At 49.8% G+C, this 18,705-nt stretch overlaps 2 protein-coding genes, 1 long non-coding RNA gene and 1 pseudogene across 3 annotated transcripts; 2 read left to right on the top strand and 2 right to left on the bottom strand.

Moving 5' to 3' along the window:
- The first annotated feature begins 207 nt into the window (after positions 1-207).
- On the top strand, positions 208-4,555 carry LOC136502565 (uncharacterized; annotated as a pseudogene).
- LOC136502835 (uncharacterized) lies at positions 1,683-2,517 on the bottom strand. Its single transcript, XR_010770727.1, has 3 exons — positions 2,379-2,517; positions 1,956-2,000; positions 1,683-1,844 (listed from the first exon to the last, which is right to left on the bottom strand). It is a non-coding gene; the product is annotated as an uncharacterized lncRNA (long non-coding RNA).
- Positions 4,556-4,762: 207 nt separating the features above from the next.
- On the top strand, positions 4,763-6,052 carry LOC136502875 (uncharacterized). Its single transcript, XM_066498128.1, has 4 exons — positions 4,763-5,077; positions 5,162-5,234; positions 5,400-5,935; positions 6,014-6,052. Exons 1-3 carry the CDS (start codon positions 4,763-4,765, stop codon positions 5,933-5,935), a joined length of 924 nt encoding a protein of 307 aa, XP_066354225.1. The 3' UTR covers positions 6,014-6,052.
- Positions 6,053-14,056: 8,004 nt separating this feature from the next.
- Positions 14,057-15,884, bottom strand: LOC136505546 (polyol transporter 5-like). Its single transcript, XM_066500723.1, has 3 exons — positions 15,765-15,884; positions 15,303-15,649; positions 14,057-15,194 (listed from the first exon to the last, which is right to left on the bottom strand). The coding sequence occupies exons 1-3, from the start codon at positions 15,844-15,846 to the stop codon at positions 14,223-14,225; spliced, it is 1,401 nt and encodes a 466-aa protein (XP_066356820.1). The 5' UTR covers positions 15,847-15,884; the 3' UTR covers positions 14,057-14,222.
- Between the last annotated feature and the right edge of the window lie 2,821 nt (positions 15,885-18,705).

The following is an 18,705-nucleotide window of genomic DNA, read 5'->3' as shown; positions in this document are numbered from 1 at the left end:
TGAATTGCATTGGATTGGACTGAATTGCATTGGCGGTCGATCAGATCGACCACAATAATCAATCACTTGGTGTGGAAGAGCTCCTCCATGTACTCGAGGCTCCGCCCCCTGGTCTCCGGCAGGCAGGCGTAGACGAACACGAAAGACCCACACACACACACACCCACACCCCCCACACCCCACACACACCCCATTTGACAGTTAGGCCTACTTTGGCAACGGGGGAACCCAGAGGGATCCCTGTGATTTCCCTAGGCCAAAAACCCACGAGCCAATCTACCCCGGGACAATCCGTCACGCACTTTGGAAGCCCATCCGCACCGGGCTCGAAGCCCGCTTCTCCTCCTTTTTCGCGCAGGAAGGAATCCACTACTCTGGAGGCTGGGAGGGTTTCCCCGACTCGTCACTCGCTCACTCGCGACTCGTGAGGCTGCCCAGGCGCGAGGCCGCCGCCACCCCAGCATCCGGCCGCCGCCACCTCGGCATCCCGTCGCTGCCGCCCCTCCGCCGCCTCGACATCCTGTCGCTGCCGCCCCTCGGCCTTCTCATCGCTTCGGCTCACGCCAACAGTGAGCACGCCTCAACATCTCTGTGCACTGCTAGGGTTTCGGGTCTCATCCTCTCTTCTCTTTCTTGTAGATCCTGGGGCTGCCGCCGCCACCTCAACGCCCAGCTGTGTGAAGCTGATCCAGTGCCGCCGCCGCCCGCCGACCGGACCGCACCGGCTCAATCTCCACTGCTCCGTGACTGCCCCCGCCTGGCCGCCTTGCCTCGTCCCAAGATCCAGTGAGTCCTTCCTCCCTCCTCCTTGTCCCTCCCAAGTTTGAGCTTCTGCTGACTTGGATGTGTTACCTTTTACTCATTGGATGTGCTTGTAGTAGCATGCTGAGAATATCATGTTTTGTCTGATGGTTAAAGAACTGCCTTAATTAGCTCAATAGACTTTACAAATACTAAAGTGAGGCTGATATCAAGTATTCAATCATTGTATGAATAGACACAAGCACGGTTTTGTATGAACAGAAAAGTTTCATTGACAACACAACCATAACCCCAGCATCATCAGGTCAAGGATATATGTTGAAACAAGAACATGTTAGATACATCAAATGCACAGCATAATTTAGGGCTCGTTTGTATCCTGGATAGGATTTTACAATCCGGCCAAAAAAACCAGAATCCTATCCAAACGAAAGGGCTTCTAGGGGATTCTGGTATGTGTTTGAGAAATCCAAGGCTATAGTCGAATATCCCTTCTATATGAGGGTGGGAAAAGACAATTTTGCCCTTGCTTCAACTTTATCCACAAAACCATCTCAAGGGAATTTTAGACATTTAGCTTGTACAATGCATCCACTATCCAGAGTATAATCTGGGAATCTAAACAGATTAGATTATTTCTATCCAAAATCACTATCTACTATCTGGATTCTTATAACCCCAGGAGCATCCAAACGGGGCCTTGTACACATATTGAAGTCAAATGGCGGGATCAAAAGAGCCCAGAACATTAGCCACTAGAACTATGTAGGTATCCCAATCTTTAAAACGACCTCATGAAAAAATAATCTTTAGAACAAGGTGCCCAATTTCCAAGAAACAAACAGTGCTGAAGGAAGTACCTTGTCGATCCACATATCAACTAAAGAAAGAAGCAGATTATTGTTCACATAAATCCCAGCTTGTTGGATGCTTGCTAAAAGGGCAGGCTCTGATAATAGTTGTGCCGAAAAGTTTGTATTCATCACCAGAAGCCTAGCAAGAATCGCCCCAGAGGATGCCCGGACAGTTGTCCTAGACGGGTTTTGCCCATCATCTTGACTCAACGATATGAAGGTAAGTTTCTAGAAGTTGTCATGAACGCACAAGTTAGATCAATGGAAATGGAAAAACAATGTAATGAAAAATGGAGGGTCATTGGAGCACCCCAGACACATGACCAAGTTTATAAGTACCTGAAGAGCACTGGATATAAATGGTGGAGCTTCCAGAGGAAAGATCTGCACCAAGAAGCTCTGATTAGAAACTTAGATCTCAGCAAAAGAAGGAAGCTAACTGCAACAAGTTTTTTTAAGGAGATATAGGTCTAGACAATTCAATTATAGGACCTTATGACCTGATGGGCAGATAAAAAAGTCAATGAATAGAAATTCTTCACAGCACAAGGCTCCTTAACTACAAGCACTGCATATTCAGGACCAACCGTTTCCTTGTAGTTCTAGCCTATGAAATTATGGTTACAGCAAATTTAGTACGGTAGAAAACTAGGTTCCCTCACATCAACTTGTCCCAACAAATTCACAGTAACCAACATCACCAGAACTCCTAGAAGTTACTCGGGAAAGTAGAGTTGCTTCACTAGGACAAAGTATTGTAACCTGAATAAGAAGATCAACAATAGGAAGCGCAGTGAGAAGTCCTTTGTCATTGACATTTCCAACAATAGTATCAATGATGTTAGCTAGGCTTGCACCATGGCTTTTCAAAAATTCTGATCGACCAAAAATTATGTAATCCTCAATTATTTTCATTGTGACCTGCAAAATAATCTAATTTGAGAGTCAAAGCAAATAAATATCTCCAAATCTGGAGATATGGCATGTAATAAAATAAACTTATAAACTCAAATATAGCACAAATACAAATAAGAGCAATCTAAAACTGCATATCACTCAATTTGCAGCAACAGCTAGGAGAAGTTGCTTTTAGAAGTTCCACTTTCACCAGAACAATATATCGTATGATTATGAAGAACTTTGGTCTTGTACCAAAATTCAATTGGATCCTTTCATGGATGTATATGAGGTAAAAAAAACAAACTAACTAAAAACTAAAAGCTAACAGCAATACATAGCTGGTAGAATAAGCAGAAGCTGGACCATTTGCCACCTCCAGATGATAGTACGCCGAGATGAGATCAACAAAATAAGTAAATATAACAGCACCACAGTTAATGAGCAATATGTAAATAACCATAATGGTAAGGCTAAATTGGTGATAATTGATCTACTTGCCAGCAAGTTACCATTAACAAATAAATATGATTAGGTGCTTCTGTAGAATGTTATAGAAAATGATTAGGTACTTCTGAGTTTTTTAGACTTTTTATACTTGTTTTCTCTACTTTTAATACTTGTTTTCTCAACTTTTTTAGACTTTTAATACTTTGAATCTGCCCTTCTAATACTTGTTTTCTCTACTTTGAGTGCTCTCCTTTTCTCTAGTTGATTTGAATTGGTAATATATATGTAGTAATATAATTTCATATATGTAACACTAGATGGCTTCTTGGGAAGAGCTTGCTAGGAATTTTTTGTTGGAAGAGGAAGAAGAAGATGAGGAGCTATTCTTTGTTCTTCTCCCTGCTGTAATGCCCTTTCTCGACGAAGAGAAAACACCTAAGCATACATCTTCTCTTCCTGGTGCTAAAAAGGTTAAAGAGATCCTCGAAGGACACGAGAATTGGTGCAAGGAAGAATTTAGGATGGAAGCTGAAATATTTAGAACTATAGCAAACTTTCTCAGGGCCGAGAACTTGCTGCATGACACACGTGGTATGAAGATTGAGGAGCAACTTGGTCTTTTTATGTTCATGCTCTCTCATAATGCAAGCACAAAGAGGCTAAAGAAGGAGTTTCAACATAGTGGTGAGACAGTGCATAGGAAAATACATGATGTCTTCAATATCATTCCAACAATAACCCAAAAATTCATCAGACTTCCGAATCCAAGCCACACACACGTGAAGATTACATGTGACCCTAGATTCATGCCATTCTTTCAGGTCGGTTAATACATACAGTACACTTTCCTTAATACCATTCCTAAATACAATCCAAATCTTTAGTAATTTTTCTTACCTGCAGAACTGCATCGGCGCTATCGATGGTACGCATGTTCCCAATCATAATTGGACAAGACAAGGCCAGTCCCTATAGAAATAGGAAGGGGACACTATCGCAGAATGTTATGTTCGCCTGTGACTTCGACTTGAAGTTCACTTTCATCTCATCTGGTTAGGAAGGATCCGCATCTGATGCAGGAGTGTTGCAGGTCTGCTCTTGGCAAGGGATTTACTGTGCCAGCAGGCAAATTCTATCTTGTAGACGGTGGATATGCAAACACACCATCATTCCTTGCTCCCTACCGAGGAGTTAAGTATCATCTCAGTGAGTTCAGGAGACGTGGCCAGAGGGGAAATGCATATGCCAACTACAAGGAATTGTTCAATCATCGGCATGCGATTCTTCGAAATCACATTGAGAGGGCCTTTGGGGTTCTCAAAAAGCGGTTTCCAATTCTAAAAGTGGGGACACATTACCCAATTGAATCTCAAGTTATGGTTCCAGCAGCTGCTGCTGTGTTTCACAACATCATTAGAGGGTTGAATAGGAGTGAAGAGTGGCTAGACATCCTACCTGATAATATCAACCCATCAAATTATGTCGACATGCCAGAGGGAGACACTAACTACCCAAGTGAGATGGAATCAAACCATGGAAATACCCTACGAGACCAGATAGCCCATCAGATGTGGGCTGCCTACAATGTGTAGGATAGTAGTGTTTGGAATGTAATTTATGAGTTATGTATTTCTGTAATACATTATGTGATGCAACATTCTGTAATAAATTCTCCAATACATTCTATAATATGTTATGAGTTATGTATTTCTGTGTGATGCAATATTCTGTAATAAATTCTCCAATACATTCTATAATATTTTATGAGTTATGTATTTCTGTAATTATTTCTTGCAGCAATGTCGAAGGCAAGGGCTACATGGAACTCTAGATATGAGAAAGGGCTTGTTGACATTATGAGGGACCGTGTGAACATCCCCTTGTTCAGGGGTCAGAATGGATGGAGTGGAGAGGGTTGGAGAAGTATCTCAGAGAAGTTTACCCAAATGTATCCTTTAGCACGCTTCACAAAGCAACAGCTACAAGAGAAGGAAAAGGAGCTAAAGGGCAGTTGGAAGGCGATACATGTAGCGTTAAAGGATAGTGGTGTTGGTTGGAATGACTCATTGGCCATTGTCATTGCGAAACCGGAAAAATGGAAGAAACTGATCAATGTAAGATTTTTTCACTGAACCAAAAAATTGTTGCCATATTCTGGTTGCAAGTACTAACTATGTTGTTGTCTTGGTATTAAATAGGATAATAGAAAAATGGCTAGGTTCCAGAAGAAGTCGTTTCCTTTATATGAAGATTGTATGTCATTGTATGCTGGTATGTTATTTGAAACTTCTCTCTAAGGTTATGTAGCCTTATTGTTCTACTTGAGAGTAAAGCACCATCTAACTTGATAGTATGACTATGCACTGCTTTCAGTTTAAGTTATAGTATGCCTGCACTTGAAGTATGATTGTGCACTATTTTTTTTTTTTTGCATAGGAAGTGTTGCTACAGGAGATCTAAACTTCACATCAACTGAGCACTTGCAGCCTGCTCCTCTTGTTCCTATTGCTGCTCCAGCTGCTCCGGCTGCTCTGGCTGCTCCAACTGCTCCTGCTGCTCCAGTTGCTCCTGTTGCAGTGTCTGATGGCACAAGTCTAGGTGCTACTTTTGATGGGCTAGACGTCTCAAGTGCACGCAATGAAGCTCAGTCTACACCTTCCAATCAAGATTATGTGCAAGGAATGAGTGGTGGGAGAAAGCGTAAGCAAAGTCATATTGGTGCTGCTATTGATGATTTTGTGCAGTTTAAGAAGATGCAAACAAATAAAACCATGGAAGCTCTGAATGAAAAGAAGAAACAAGACGAAGAATTTTCAGTTGACAAGTGTCTCGATGAAGTGGATGCAATGGAACTTACTGATGTAGAGAAGGCGTATGCTATGAATATCTTCAAATCTAAGATTGACAGGGAGGTATTCATGAAAATGAGAAACAAAAATGTTCGCTTAGATTTGGCTCAAACAGCAGATTAGGTAATGCTTAGCTGCTACTTGACTAGTTTACTTTGGTATGCCTTAGCAGCTAATGTTTTTCCTTGTGCTTACTTGCAGTGGTATCAGTGGAGGCATTGTTGGTGGAGGCAATGTTTGAATTGAGAAGAAAAACGCAACTGCAGTCATTGTATGCAGGTATATTATTTGAATTACCTGTTCTGCGTAGTATGCTACTGCTGCTTCTATATGTGTGGATAATGAACTAGTTATATGTGTAGATAGAGATAGAGGACATTTATGAGCAGTCATGAATTGGCAGCTATGAGATGTGTAAAGTTTTCAGAGTGATAGTACTGCTAACTGTGATTGTACTGTCATAGCCTGTAGATCAAGTTTTCAGAGTGATAGCCTATAGATCAAGTTTCCAATGCATCTACTGTTTAACTGTGATAGTACTGCTAACTATAACTAGTTCATATCCGTTTCTGTGATAACTAAAACCGTATCCAGTCTTGCTAACTATAACTAAAACCGTATCCAGTCTTGAGATCTGAAAGTTCAGCAAGTAGCCAATACTTAGTCCAGTGCAATCTAGATTCATGCAGGGGATTACATTGAAATTTCTTATGGTACAATCTTAGGACTTCCTTGATAGACCTTGACTCAGCTTCCGCTTCACCATGTTTTTTTTACTGTGGCTACTATAGTATGAGGCAACTTGAAGCCCTAAAACACTAGCTTCACAGGCTTGAACACCTATCTAGCTAGTTCATTTTGCGTCAAATGACTTTATCGGGTTCACACTACAATACCTCAACAAGCGCGTGACAGTGAATTTATCATAGAAGCTAAAGCCTTTTTAGGCTATGTCAAACAGGCCCTTACAACTATGTTGCCAAACAAATTGGCCGCAGAGGATCACAGATTGGATGCTTGGGGATCATCCTCCTGCGTCCTGTTCCCCTTCCTGTTACCCGCACCCAACTTTGATTAAGGGAATGATGACAAGTTGCCAGCAGCTACAACCCATGCAAGCACTTTTGGTCTTTTGCTAGAGCCAGCAGAGCCACCTTGGGCAAAGCTGGTAATCTTAGCACGCACCACATTGAGCTCCAAACCAAAAGGCAAGTAGCCAAGTACCAGGAGATTGCATATGCCATTACAATATGCGTGGAAGATTAACTTCTTCTGCCTCTTTACTCCATGCTTCAGTCCCTTTCATGCAGGGGAGTTGGGCCAGCCGGAGCCGGCCAGGCCCCGTCGGGCGCCGGTCTTAAAGAAACTTTGCACTGATGGATTTTACTATTCCGTTGTAGGAGTATTTATAGATTCTTTTGCAAGTCTTACAACTTTTCCCTGATCTGTCATGCATGGTTTGTCACTGTGAGAAGTTATTAGGATCATAGGATGTGCCATGAATCCGATCAGAGGGCCGGTGCTTGCAGTTTAGATTACACGTTCGTGTGCAGTTGTGCTGATAGGGCTAGGATCCCTACCGGAGCGGCTACACAAGTTGTACGGATGCGAGATGGCTGGACGTGGGCGAGGACGGCGCGAGGGCGCCGTGGCTGCAACTGCCGAGAGAGAGAAAGAGGAGGCGGCTAGGGTTTCACCTGGCTAGGGTATCTCCCAGCTCCTTGAGGAAGCCGGAAACAATAGTATGTTTCTGCTTAATCTCCCAAATAGAGTCTTACAAATATTTATAGGTCTCTCTAATAGCGATAATTATAAAATAACCCTCTAGCAACACTATAATTGCGACAATTATATGGGCCATAACCCTTTGATGGCCGGCTTCCCTCCTAGCCCTTAGCTGGGTTGCGACGGCTGTAGGGGATGCCGGTCATAACATCTCTCCCCGCCTGCACAAACAGCTCGTCCTCGAGCTGGAAATCGGGGTGCTCGGCGCGGAACTCCTCGAGTAACTCCCACGTTGCATCATCTGCTGACAGACCGCGCCACTTGATCAAAATCTTCCAAACACCCCGGCGCTGCTGAGCGCGCAGGGCGCGTTCCGGGCCTGGCAGGACCCGACCATCCAAAGCCGGTGGCAGGACGCCGACGGCAGTGGGGGGATCGCCGTGGTGCTGCTTCAGGAGGCCCACATGGAACACATCGTGGATGCGGACGTCATCGGGCAGCTGGAGGCGGTAGGCGACGCGACCGATGCGCTCAAGCACGCGAAACGGTCCCGCCCAGCGCGGCCCCAACTTGCGCTTGGAGCGAGGGTCGAGGGACTGCTGCGTGGTGCGGTGAAGGAGACGTAGCCAGACCCACGAGCCCACCTCGAACTCCACATCCCTGTGGTTAGCGTCGTAGTATCGTTTGGAGAGCTGCTGGGCTTGAAGGAGCCGCTGACGGACCTCAGCGAGCATCTCGTCGCGGCTGCGGAGTATGGCGTCGGCGGCCTCGGTACGAGCCGTTCCCGGCTGGTACGGCAATATGGGCGGCGGTGGTCGACCGTAGATGACCTCGAAAGGCGTGGCGCGGAGGGCGGTATGGAAAGAAGTATTGTAGCAATACTCCACCCATGACAGCCAGTCCACCCATGCCCGAGGCCGGTCACCTGTAACACAGCGCAAATACATGGCAATCACCTTGTTGACCACCTCCGACTGGCCGTCCGACTGAGGGTGGAAGGCGGTGCTCATGCGGAGCTTGACGCCCGCCATCTGGAAAAGGTCCCGCCACACGTGGCCGGTGAACATGGGGTCCCGGTCACTGACGATGGAGAGGGGAAACCCGTGGAGCCGTACAATGCCGTCGAAGAAAGCACGGGCGATCGACGCGGCCGTGTAGGGGTGCCCGAGCGCGATGAAGTGCGTGTAATTAGAGAAACGGTCGACGACGGTGAGGATAACCGACTTGCCGGCGACTTTGGGCAGCCCCTCGATGAAGTCGATCGAAATGTCCGCCCAAACTTGGGAGGGCACGTCGAGGGGCTGCAGCAGTCCCGCTGACTGCAACGCCTCCGTCTTGTTGCGCTGGCACGTGGTGCAGGAACGCACCAAGTCTCGCACCAGTGCCCTGTCCCGTGGAATGTAGAACTCGGCACGGAGGCGGTGCAGCGTCTTCTGGGTCCCCTCATGGCCGGCGGCATGAGCCAGCAGGAGAACCTGGTGGCGGAGGTCCCCGTGATCCGGCACGAAGATGCGAGACCCGTGTAGGAGGAGGCCGCTGTTCAAGCGCCACGGCTCCGCGAGCTCCCCGTCCTAGAGCTGCTGTAGCAGCCGCTGGCCATCCGGCACCGCGGCTGTAGCGCGCCTGATGGCGTCGATGAGGTCAAACGAAGGCCCGGACACAGTCACCGCTGCCCCGAGTGCGTCCGTCGAAGGTATAGGCGCCCCCGCCTCACTGTCGTGGCGTGACAGAGCGTCCGCCACGGTGTTGAGGCGGCCCGGGCGGTACTCCACGGTGAAGTCGAAGCCAAAAAGTTTGCTGATCCATTGGTGCTATGGGACGGTAGACAAACGCTGATCAAGCAAAAATTTGAGACTGTAGTGGTCAGTGCGAACCAGGAAGGGGCGCCCCCACAAATACGGACGCCAGTGGCGCACAGCTTGCACCAAGCCGATGAGCTCGCGTTCGTAGGCCCCGAGCTTGAGGTGGTGAGCTGCAAATGGCCTGCTGAAGTAGGCGAGGGGTCCCGCGGCCTGGTGGAGGACGGCGCCGAACCCCGCGCCCGATGCATCACAGTCAACCACGAAAGTAGCGTCGAAATCCAGCATCTGAAGCACGGGCCCCGTCGTCAAGGCGCGCTTGAGCGCCTCGAAAGCCGTCATCGCGTCGTCGTCCCACACGAACGCGTCTCGCCGCAAGAGACGCGTGAGCGGGGCCGCGATGATGCCGAAGTAGCAGATGAACTTCCTGTAGTATCCTGCCAAGCCCAAGAAGCCGCGAAGGCCCCAGGCCGAGCGAGGTAGAGGCCACGCCGCCACCGCGTCGACCTTGTCGGCGTCCATGGCGACACCGCCCTCGGCGATGACATGGCCAAGATAGGTCACGGATGGCACCCCAAACGAGCACTTGGAGCGCTTCAAGTGAAGATGGTGCGCCCGCAGGGCGCTGAGGACGATGTTGATGTGCTGAAGATGCTCGGACCACGACGAGCTGTAGATGAGGATATCATCGAAGAAAACGAGCACAAACCTCCGGAGGTAGTCGTGAAGCACATCGTTCATCAAGGCCTGGAAGGTGGCCGAGGCATTAGAAAGCCCGAAAGGCATCACCAGAAACTCGAAGTGGCCGTGGTGAGTGCGGAACGCCGTCTTGGCGATGTCGTCGGGATGCATCCGCACCTGATGATACCCCGAGCGTAGGTCCAGCTTTGTGAAAAAGCGAGCTCCATGGAGCTCATTGAGGAGCTCATCGACCACTGGAATCGGGAACTTGTCCTTGGACGTCTTGGCGTTGAGGGCGCGGTAGTCAATGCAGAAGCGCCACGACTGGTCCGCCTTGCGCACCAGCAAGACGGGCGCCGAGAAAGGCGAAGTGGTCGGGCGGATGATCCCTTGGTTGAGCATGGCCACGCACTGCCACTCCAGCTCATCCTTCTGTAGCTGGGGATAGCGGTAAGGGCACACCGCCACCGGTGCGGTGCCCGGTAGCAAGTGGATGCGGTGGTCGTATGCTCGCGCCGGCGGAAGGCCCATCGGTTCGGTGAAGACGACGGCGTGCTGCTGGAGGACGACGTCCAGCAGCGGCTGCCGTGGGTCAGAGGCAGCTATGGCTAGCAGCTGTGCCGAGGGGGCTGGAGAGGGTGCAACCTCCCCGGCCACTCCCTGCCAGGTGACGCGGCGGCCGTCACGCCAAAATGATAGGGTGAGGGCCTCGCAGTCCCATAGTATGGGGCCTAAGGTGCGGATGAAGTCAAAGCTGAGGATGAAGTCAAATCCGCCCAAGTTGAGGCCGACACACGTGATGGCGAAGTCCTCGTCGTAGATGCGAATGGGCACGTTGCGCGCGATGCCCTCACAAGGCATGCGGTCGCCATTGGCCACCATGATCCGCAGGCACTCCCCGCCCGCAGGAACGAGCCCCAGTCGGCGCATGGTCTCCCCCGACACGAAGTTATGGGTGGAGCCCGTGTCAAGGAGGGCCAGGAAGCGTTCGCCCTTGATGACGACGGGCAGCAGCATGGAGTTGGCGGCCCGAATCCCTGCAACAGCCTGGAGGGAGACCACGAGGGCGTTAGTGGCAGCCATCTCCGGGCCGGCTAACTCGCTGGAAGGGGTGTCCTCGGTTGCCTCCACGGGAGTCTCCACGATGTAGTCGTCGACCTCCAGGTAGAAGAGGCGCTTGCACACGTGCCCGCGTACGTAAGGCTCGTCACAGTTGAAGCACAGCCCCTGGCGGCGGCGCTCCTGCTATTCGGCCGGAGAGAGCCGACGAAAAGTGGGCGCCGCCGGGGTCGGTGTAGTAGCGGCGGCTGTAGGTGGAGGACCCGCGCTCGGCGTTCGCTGCTGCGGAGGCCAGGTTGACCGTAGGGGCGGCCGGGCGCCCTGAGGCTGCGGGGCAGGTGGAGATACGCAATCCTCGAACGCCCGTGCCAAGTACATGGCGGTTTGGAGGTCGGGCGGTGCGCATAGCTGAACCTGCTTGCGGAGCTGGTCCGGCAGCCCGCCAACGTACAACTCCGCCTTTTGGCGAGCGGAGAGGTTGCGTGCGTGGCACAGGATGGCATTGTAGCGCTCCGAGTAATCCTGCACGGAAGAACCAAAAGGAAGGCGGGCAAGCTCCGCCAACCGTGTGCCCAGAACAGGAGGCCTGAAGCGGAGCGAACATAACTCGCGGAAACGCTCCCAAGGGGGCATGCCCTCGTCCTGCTCCAGGGCGTAGTACCATGTCTGGGCAGCACCTCGAAGATGGTAGGACGCGAGCCATGTGCGCGCGGATGCGAGCGTCTGCTGACCGCGGAAGAACTGCTCGCACTGGTTCATCCAATTCAGGGGGTCTGCCGAGCCGTCGTACGTAGGAAACTCCAATTTGTAGAATTTGGACCCCGCCTGAGCGCTCGCGAGGGCAGCACCAAGGCCCGGGTCAAAACCCCTCTGCTGCTGGCCGCCCGAGGAAGAGGGCGCCCCGAAGAACAGCGAGCTGTCCACCCCCCTAGAGAGAGGACCGCCGGCGGAAGGCAGGGTGGGAACCGCTGTTGTCGCGATCGTCGTGGAGGTTGATGGGGTTGTCGACGTGGCCATCGAGTAGAGCGGAGCAGACGCCGTCACGGGTGGCTGCAGCCAATCAGGCAGCGGTGACGGCGAGGCCGGCCATTGCAACAGATGGAGCGGAACTCCGGCCCCCGTCGACGGCATGCCGTAGGGGTAGGAAGTCGCTGGCGCAGTCGGGATCGGTGCCATGGGCACCGGTGGCTGAGGCAGTGGTGGTGCGGGAAACGGCGGCGGTGGAGGCGCCTGGAGCAGGCCGGCCCACGCCGTCTGCATGGAGACCACCGCGTTGGCGATCAGATCAACCTTGGCCCCCAGCGACTCCAACGTCAGGGGCTGGGCAGAGGCGGGGGACGCCTCCGACAACTCCGACGACGCAGCGGTCGGCGGCGAAGTGGTCACCGGGATGGAGGAACTCGGAGGAGCAGTCGTCATCGAACCAGGCAATGCTGATACCAGGTTGATAGGGCTAGGATCCCTACCGGAGCGGCTACGCAAGTTGTACGGATGCGAGATGGCTGGACGTGGGCGAGGACGGCGCGAGGGCGCCGTGGCTGCAACTGCCGAGAGAGAGAAAGAGGAGGCGGCTAGGGTTTCTCCCGGCTCCCTGAGGAAGCCGGAAACAATAGTATGTTTCTGCTTAATCTCCCAAATAGAGTCTTACAAATATTTATAGGTCTCTCTAATAGCGATAATTATAAAATAACCCTCTAGCAACACTATAATTGCGACAATTATATGGGCCATAACCCTTTGATGGCCGGCTTCCCTCCTAGCCCTTAGCTGGGCTACGACGGCTGTAGGGGATGGCGGTCATAACATGTGCACAGTTTGTCTGATCTTTATTTTAGGCTAGCAGAACCATTCATGCATGGCTGGCACCTGGCACGCCATTATTTTAGCATGTTTGCTGTATATCTCTTCCCCAAAACATTCTCCCATTGAAGAAGACGCCTAGTAAACTGGAAGAGACGAAGACGAAAGGTGGATACTCTAGTACTGTGATGACGTAGATAGGTGGATACTTTAGTACTGTGAGCCCTTACCTATGAATTAGTCTTTTAGCTGCAAGCTATTTTACCTATGAATACTATTGTGCGTAGTAATGACAATATTTGCTATGGCATGCCACATGTTTACCCTTGATTGAAGTTGATGTATTCTAGCAGCACTAGATTAGTTTATATTAGGTATGTCTCTAAGCTACTAATGTTTTTCTTTGTTTACCTGCAGGGTTTTTGGTGTGGAAGCAAATGCATGATTTGAGAAGAAAAATGTTTTTACTAGCTGCAGTGCCTATGTGAGAAGCTTATGCAAATAAGTTCTTTTTTTCTCTCGAACACTACTTATGAAAGGAGTTGAACCATAATTTTTTTTCATATATGTCTTGGATATCTGGATGGAGATGATCTATGATTTGGTGATGAAAAATTCTGTTGTTTCTTAATTTTCTAAGACATTGTTTTCAATTTTCTAAGACGTACCGAGGTTCAGTGCCTGCAGTAGAGCAGAGCAGTGACTTGGCTTTCACTAGATTTTAGATGATAGTTAGACATGATGTCAGATTTGAAATATTTATGTATTTGTATAGAGACTTATTCAACTTGGCTTTCACTAGATTTCAGATGACAGTTAGACATGATTTCAGATTTGAAATATATATGTATTTGTATAGAGACTTATTCTGGAGATTTTCATGATTCTGTGGTTCTAACCTTGATCTGTGGTGAATTTCTTATATTATTTAACTTTTTCTGTTTTTCTTGATTTTTTATGATTTTTTGAGATATTGTTTTCAATTCTTCAATGGTGACAAGCAGCACCAAAGAAACCAATCAGCATCAGCTGAACTCTTGCTCTCGTGAGTCCTCAGTCCTCACAATGGGATGCCAAACAGTCTCACGGAAAACTCCCCCCGCATGGACATCTCCCCAGGGATTGTGGCGGGAATCAAATGTCTGGAAAAATCAACAGGCGTGGCTCTTTTCCTGGGGTTAATTCACCCGTGCTGCCAAAGTAAGCCTTAAAGAAAAGGAGAATTCACTTCTACTTCAAGAGGTGATTTTGGTACTCAATAATACAAATTTAATACGAGTTCCAACCGTGGCGGTTCCAATGATATTGAATTAAATTGAATTGGCGGTTGGATCACACCACAATAATCACTTGGTGTGGAAGAGCTCCTCCATGTACTCGAGGCTGCGGCCCCTCGTCTCCGGCAGGCACAGGTAGACAAAGACAAACGCGGCGGTGGCGATGGCGGCGTAGAGGAAGAAGACGCCCGCCATGGTGATGGCCTGATAGAGCGAGATGAAGGTCATGATGACCACGCCGCACATGATCCGGTTCATGGCGGTGCCGAGCCCGGCGCCCTGCCCTCGCAGCCTGAGGGGCAGGATCTCTGAGCTGTACACCCACGCCAGGGGCCCGAACCCGAGGGCAAAGGCCACCACGTATGCCACCGCGGCCGCCACGCTCACCGCGGCGACAGCGGCGTCGTCCTTGGTGCCCACGGCGAACAGGGCGCCCAGGAGCAGCAGCGACGCCGTCATGCCGCCCGTGCTAAAGAGGAGGAGCGGGCGGCGGCCGACGCGGTCGGCTAGCACCATGGTGATGAGAACGGGCGCCGCCTTGGCGACGCCGAAGAGGATGTTGAGGCTCAGGATCAGGGTGCTCGACGTGACGCCGGCCGTGGCGAGGATCCGCGGGCCGTACAGGACCATCATGTCGATGCCCGACGCCTGCTGGAAGAACTGCAGCGTCAGCACCATGGCCAGCACGCGGCGGACGCCGGGCTTCGTCGCCACTTCCCTCCACGCGCTGGCGCTGCTGCCGCCGCCGCCGTCGACGCTTCCTCTGTTGCCGCTGGAGACCACTTCCTCGATCTCGAGCAGCCGCTGGTCGGCCTCGTCCGCCGTGTCCGACGTCTTGTGGAGCACAGCCTTCGCCTCGGCGACCCGGCCCTTCATGGCTAGCCACCGCGGTGACTCCGGCATGGTGAGCACACCGGCTGCCAGGAACACCGTGGGCACCACCCCCGCCCCGAACATCACCCGCCATGACAGGTGCACTGGCAGGCCCGAGAAGACAAGGTTTGACACGTAGCTCAGCATCGCCCCCGAAGCACAAAAAATCTTTTGAAAGGTCAACAAGAAAGAAAGCAACATATAAAGCACAAAAAACTCAAATGAATTCATTAGCTCAATACTCAATTTGTGTGAATAATCGGGTTCAGTTAATACCTCGGGGAGACAGGTGAGGAGACCGCGGGATGATGCGGGCGCGATCTCGGCGGCGTAGACGGGGCCGATGACGAAGGCGTACCCGACACCGATGCCGGCGACGAACCGGCCAACCATGAGCGCGGCGAACCCTCCGGCAAGCGTCATGGTGAGCGCGCCGACGAGGAAGAACACATTGGTGAGCACGATGGTGAGGCGCCGGCCGTACCGGTCAGAGGTCCACCCCGCCAGCAGCGCGCCGATGAGCGAGTAGATGTTGATGACCCCCGCGAGCACCTCGATCTGCGTGTCGGTCACCCCGATGTCCTCCGCCATGAAGATCTGCGCGCCGCTCATCACCGCCACGTCTGCCGCCGATCACAGACATGGTGGCGTGGGTGAGGAATTCAGCATACGTACACACGTACTACATGCATATGTGTATGCAGCAGAGATGCTAATGGAGTGAGCGAGGGTAGGTACTGTAGCCTGTGAGGACGGAGGTCATGGAGGCGAGCACGGCGCAGAAGAACGGGTACTTGTTCCACTTCACCGCCGCCGGCATGGACGGGGCAGAGTGGTCCGCCTTTGCGAGCAGCGGCGCCTCGGCACTACTAGAGAACAGACTTTAGAACGATGTCCCAATTTAGCATTAGCCTCGCATTTTTTGCCCCTGGGACTAAAGGACCCTTTAGTCCCGGTTGGTAATACCAACCGGGACTAAAGGTCCCTGCCCAACGGTCGTCCGCGGGGCAGGGATCTTTAGTCCCGGCTGGTATTACCAACCGGGACTAAAGGTTTACCTTTAGTCCCGGTTGGTAATACCAGCCGGGACTAAAGCTTTTAGTCCCGGTTTGGGTTATGCCCCGGGAATAAAGATTAATATTTAGTCCCGGTTTGGACCCCTAACCGGGACTAATTATCCCGGCCTATAATTCTGCTCAATTCTTCCTCCCCGAGCCCGAGCCATTCCATTATTCAAACTCACTGTCTCTGTTCTTCAGCTTGCTGTTGTTCTTGCACTCTCCCCCTCCATTGGTGTTGCTCTTCGATTTTGGAGGTAACAAACTTAATCCTCTTATGTTTTATCAGTAGCTTATCTCATTTTGCGATGTAGATGCATGTGTAACTTTATATGTTGGACTTTATTATGATTTTATATGTCATTTTTAGCTCAAAATCACATGATGATTTGCATATATGTTTGGATAAACAAAAGTTAAATTAGTTCATCAAAATCACGCCTCGCTCGTCCTCGCTGGAGCACGCGCCATTCTCGTCCCCGGTGGCTTACGTGATCTTAGAATTAATTTTTCCATGAAATGAAAAACTTAGAAAATTGTTAGAAAATTGTAGAAAATCCGTACTAGTTGAACTTGCGGACCGTGTTCATGTCGGCGAGCATGTTCTCTGCCGAGCGGTAACGGACGTCAAGGAGGAGCTTTGATTCTACGAGGGAGAGCGGCAACGGTCGTGGAAGACCGTGTTCCCTTTCTCGTAGAATCAGAGCTCTTCCTTGGCCAAGTACGGTGCCGTCCGGTGGAGAAATGCTCGTCGAGATGATCACGTAAGCAAGATCAACTAGTACGGATGGTTATTTATTGAAACATGTTTTTGAGCTATAATTTGATGGATATTTGAAAATATGAAATTTACACTAGTTTGCAAAAATAAGTATAGAAAGTAGATGACAACTGTTACTGGATCCTCGGCCTCTCGTTCGGTTGCGAAACGACTGAGGCCAGAACTCCCTCTCATTATCTGCGGCAAGTGTAAGCAGAAGATTGTGATGGAGTACCGAGTCAAGAGACAGGGACCCAACAAGGGTCGTGTTTTCTACAAGTGCCCGGATCGCGATGTGAGTTTCTTACGCATTTTATAATTATGGCTAATTGACCTGCTTTTCTTGAATATTTTTGACTAAATATTTTTTGGCTTTAATTTCAGTGGGAGGGCAATGGATGCGATGGTTGGTACTGGGAGGAAGATTATGCTACATACGTGCAGAATTTGGGTGCGCTTGAGGTAGCGGATGCTGCTGATGAGGCAGTGAGCCAGCAGGAGAAGCTTATTGATATTCAATAGAAGAATGATTTGTCTGTTTTAGTTGCGTACGATCACAAAATAATTATGTTACTGAAGTGCATTGTAGTTTTAGTTTGTTTAGTGATAGTTGGGATTGCTTACGTTGTAGCCAGGCTTAGTTAATTAATCAACCGTGTGTGTGTCATTTATGTTGTGTAATAAAATACTTAATTATGTTCAAGGTTTTCATAATTTGTCGTGTAATACAGATTATGTCACGCCATTGGATGTACAATGCCGATCGTCGCTCCCAAGACTTTATAGAGGGCTTGCACTATTTCTTAGGTGTGGCCGAGGCAAATAAGCGGGATGGTTTCATATGCTGTCCATGTGCCCTATGTAAGAATTTAAAGGAATATTCAAGCTCAATGAGTCTTCATTCACATTTGCTTAAGTCAGGTTTCATGTCAAACTATATATGTTGGACTAAGCATGGAGAAAGCGGGGTCATGATGGAAGAAGGTGAAGGAGAAGATTTAGACATTTATGACATTATTGCTCAGTATGGTGCCTTTGATGATACTACAATGGGGGGAGATGAAGAAGAGGTAGCGGTAGAAGATGATCTCGGTGATGCTCTTGGCGATGCCATTCGTGATGCACAACAAGAATGGGAAAGTGAAAAAGAGAAAGTTAAGTTGGAGCGCATGCTTGAGGATCATAGGAAGTTGCTATACCCGATGGCCGAAGAGGGGCAAAAAAAGCTGGGTACAACACTGGAATTGCTACAGTGGAAGGCAAAGAATGGTGTATCCGATAAGGCATTTGGGAATTTATTAAACCTCATAAAGAAGATGCTTCCGAAGCCAAATGAATTGCCCACCACTACGTACGAAGCAAAAAAGGTTGTCTGCCCTTTGGGATTAAAAATCCAGAAGATACATGCATGTCCTAATGACTGTATCCTCTACCATGGCAATGAATACGAGAATTTGGATGAATGCCCGGTATGTAAAGCATCGCGGTATAAGATCAGGCGCGATGATCCTGGTGACGTCGAGGGTGAACAACGTCCTAGAAAGAAAATCCCTGCCAAGGTTATGTGGTATGCTCCTATAATACCACGCTTAAAACGTTTGTTCAGAAATAAAGACCACGCAAAGTTGTTGCGGTGGTATAAAGAAGACCGTAAGGTAGACAATATGCTGAGACACCCAGCTGATGGGTCCCAGTGGAGAGCGATAGATAGAGAATTTTCAGAGTTTGCAAATGAGGTTAGAAACTTAAGGTTCGCCTTAAGTACAGATGGTATGAATCCTTTTGGACAGCAGAGCACTAGTCATAGCACTTGGCCAGTTACTCTATGTATCTACAACCTTCCTCCATGGTTATGCATGAA

The sequence above is a fragment of the Miscanthus floridulus genome, chromosome 14, assembly GCF_019320115.1.
Source record: "Miscanthus floridulus cultivar M001 chromosome 14, ASM1932011v1, whole genome shotgun sequence".
Classification (NCBI taxonomy): Eukaryota; Viridiplantae; Streptophyta; class Magnoliopsida; order Poales; family Poaceae; genus Miscanthus; species Miscanthus floridulus.
This window is presented reverse-complemented; position numbering and strand designations above follow the sequence as displayed.

Excerpts from the sequence above, each read along its gene's own strand:
- LOC136502875 (XM_066498128.1), top strand. The coding sequence starts at position 4,763 with ATGTCGAAGGCAAGGGCTACATGGAACTCTAGATATGAGAAAGGGCTT. Across the intron at positions 5,078-5,161 it reads AATGGAAGAAACTGATCAAT|GATAATAGAAAAATGGCTAG; the intron begins GTAAGATTTTTT and ends GGTATTAAATAG. Across the intron at positions 5,235-5,399 it reads TTGTATGTCATTGTATGCTG|GAAGTGTTGCTACAGGAGAT; the intron begins GTATGTTATTTG and ends TTTTTTGCATAG.
- LOC136505546 (XM_066500723.1), bottom strand. The coding sequence starts at position 15,846 with ATGCCGGCGGCGGTGAAGTGGAACAAGTACCCGTTCTTCTGCGCCGTG. Across the intron at positions 15,650-15,764 it reads CTCCGTCCTCACAGGCTACA|ACGTGGCGGTGATGAGCGGC; the intron begins GTACCTACCCTC and ends GATCGGCGGCAG. Across the intron at positions 15,195-15,302 it reads TCCTCACCTGTCTCCCCGAG|ATTTTTTGTGCTTCGGGGGC; the intron begins GTATTAACTGAA and ends ACCTTTCAAAAG.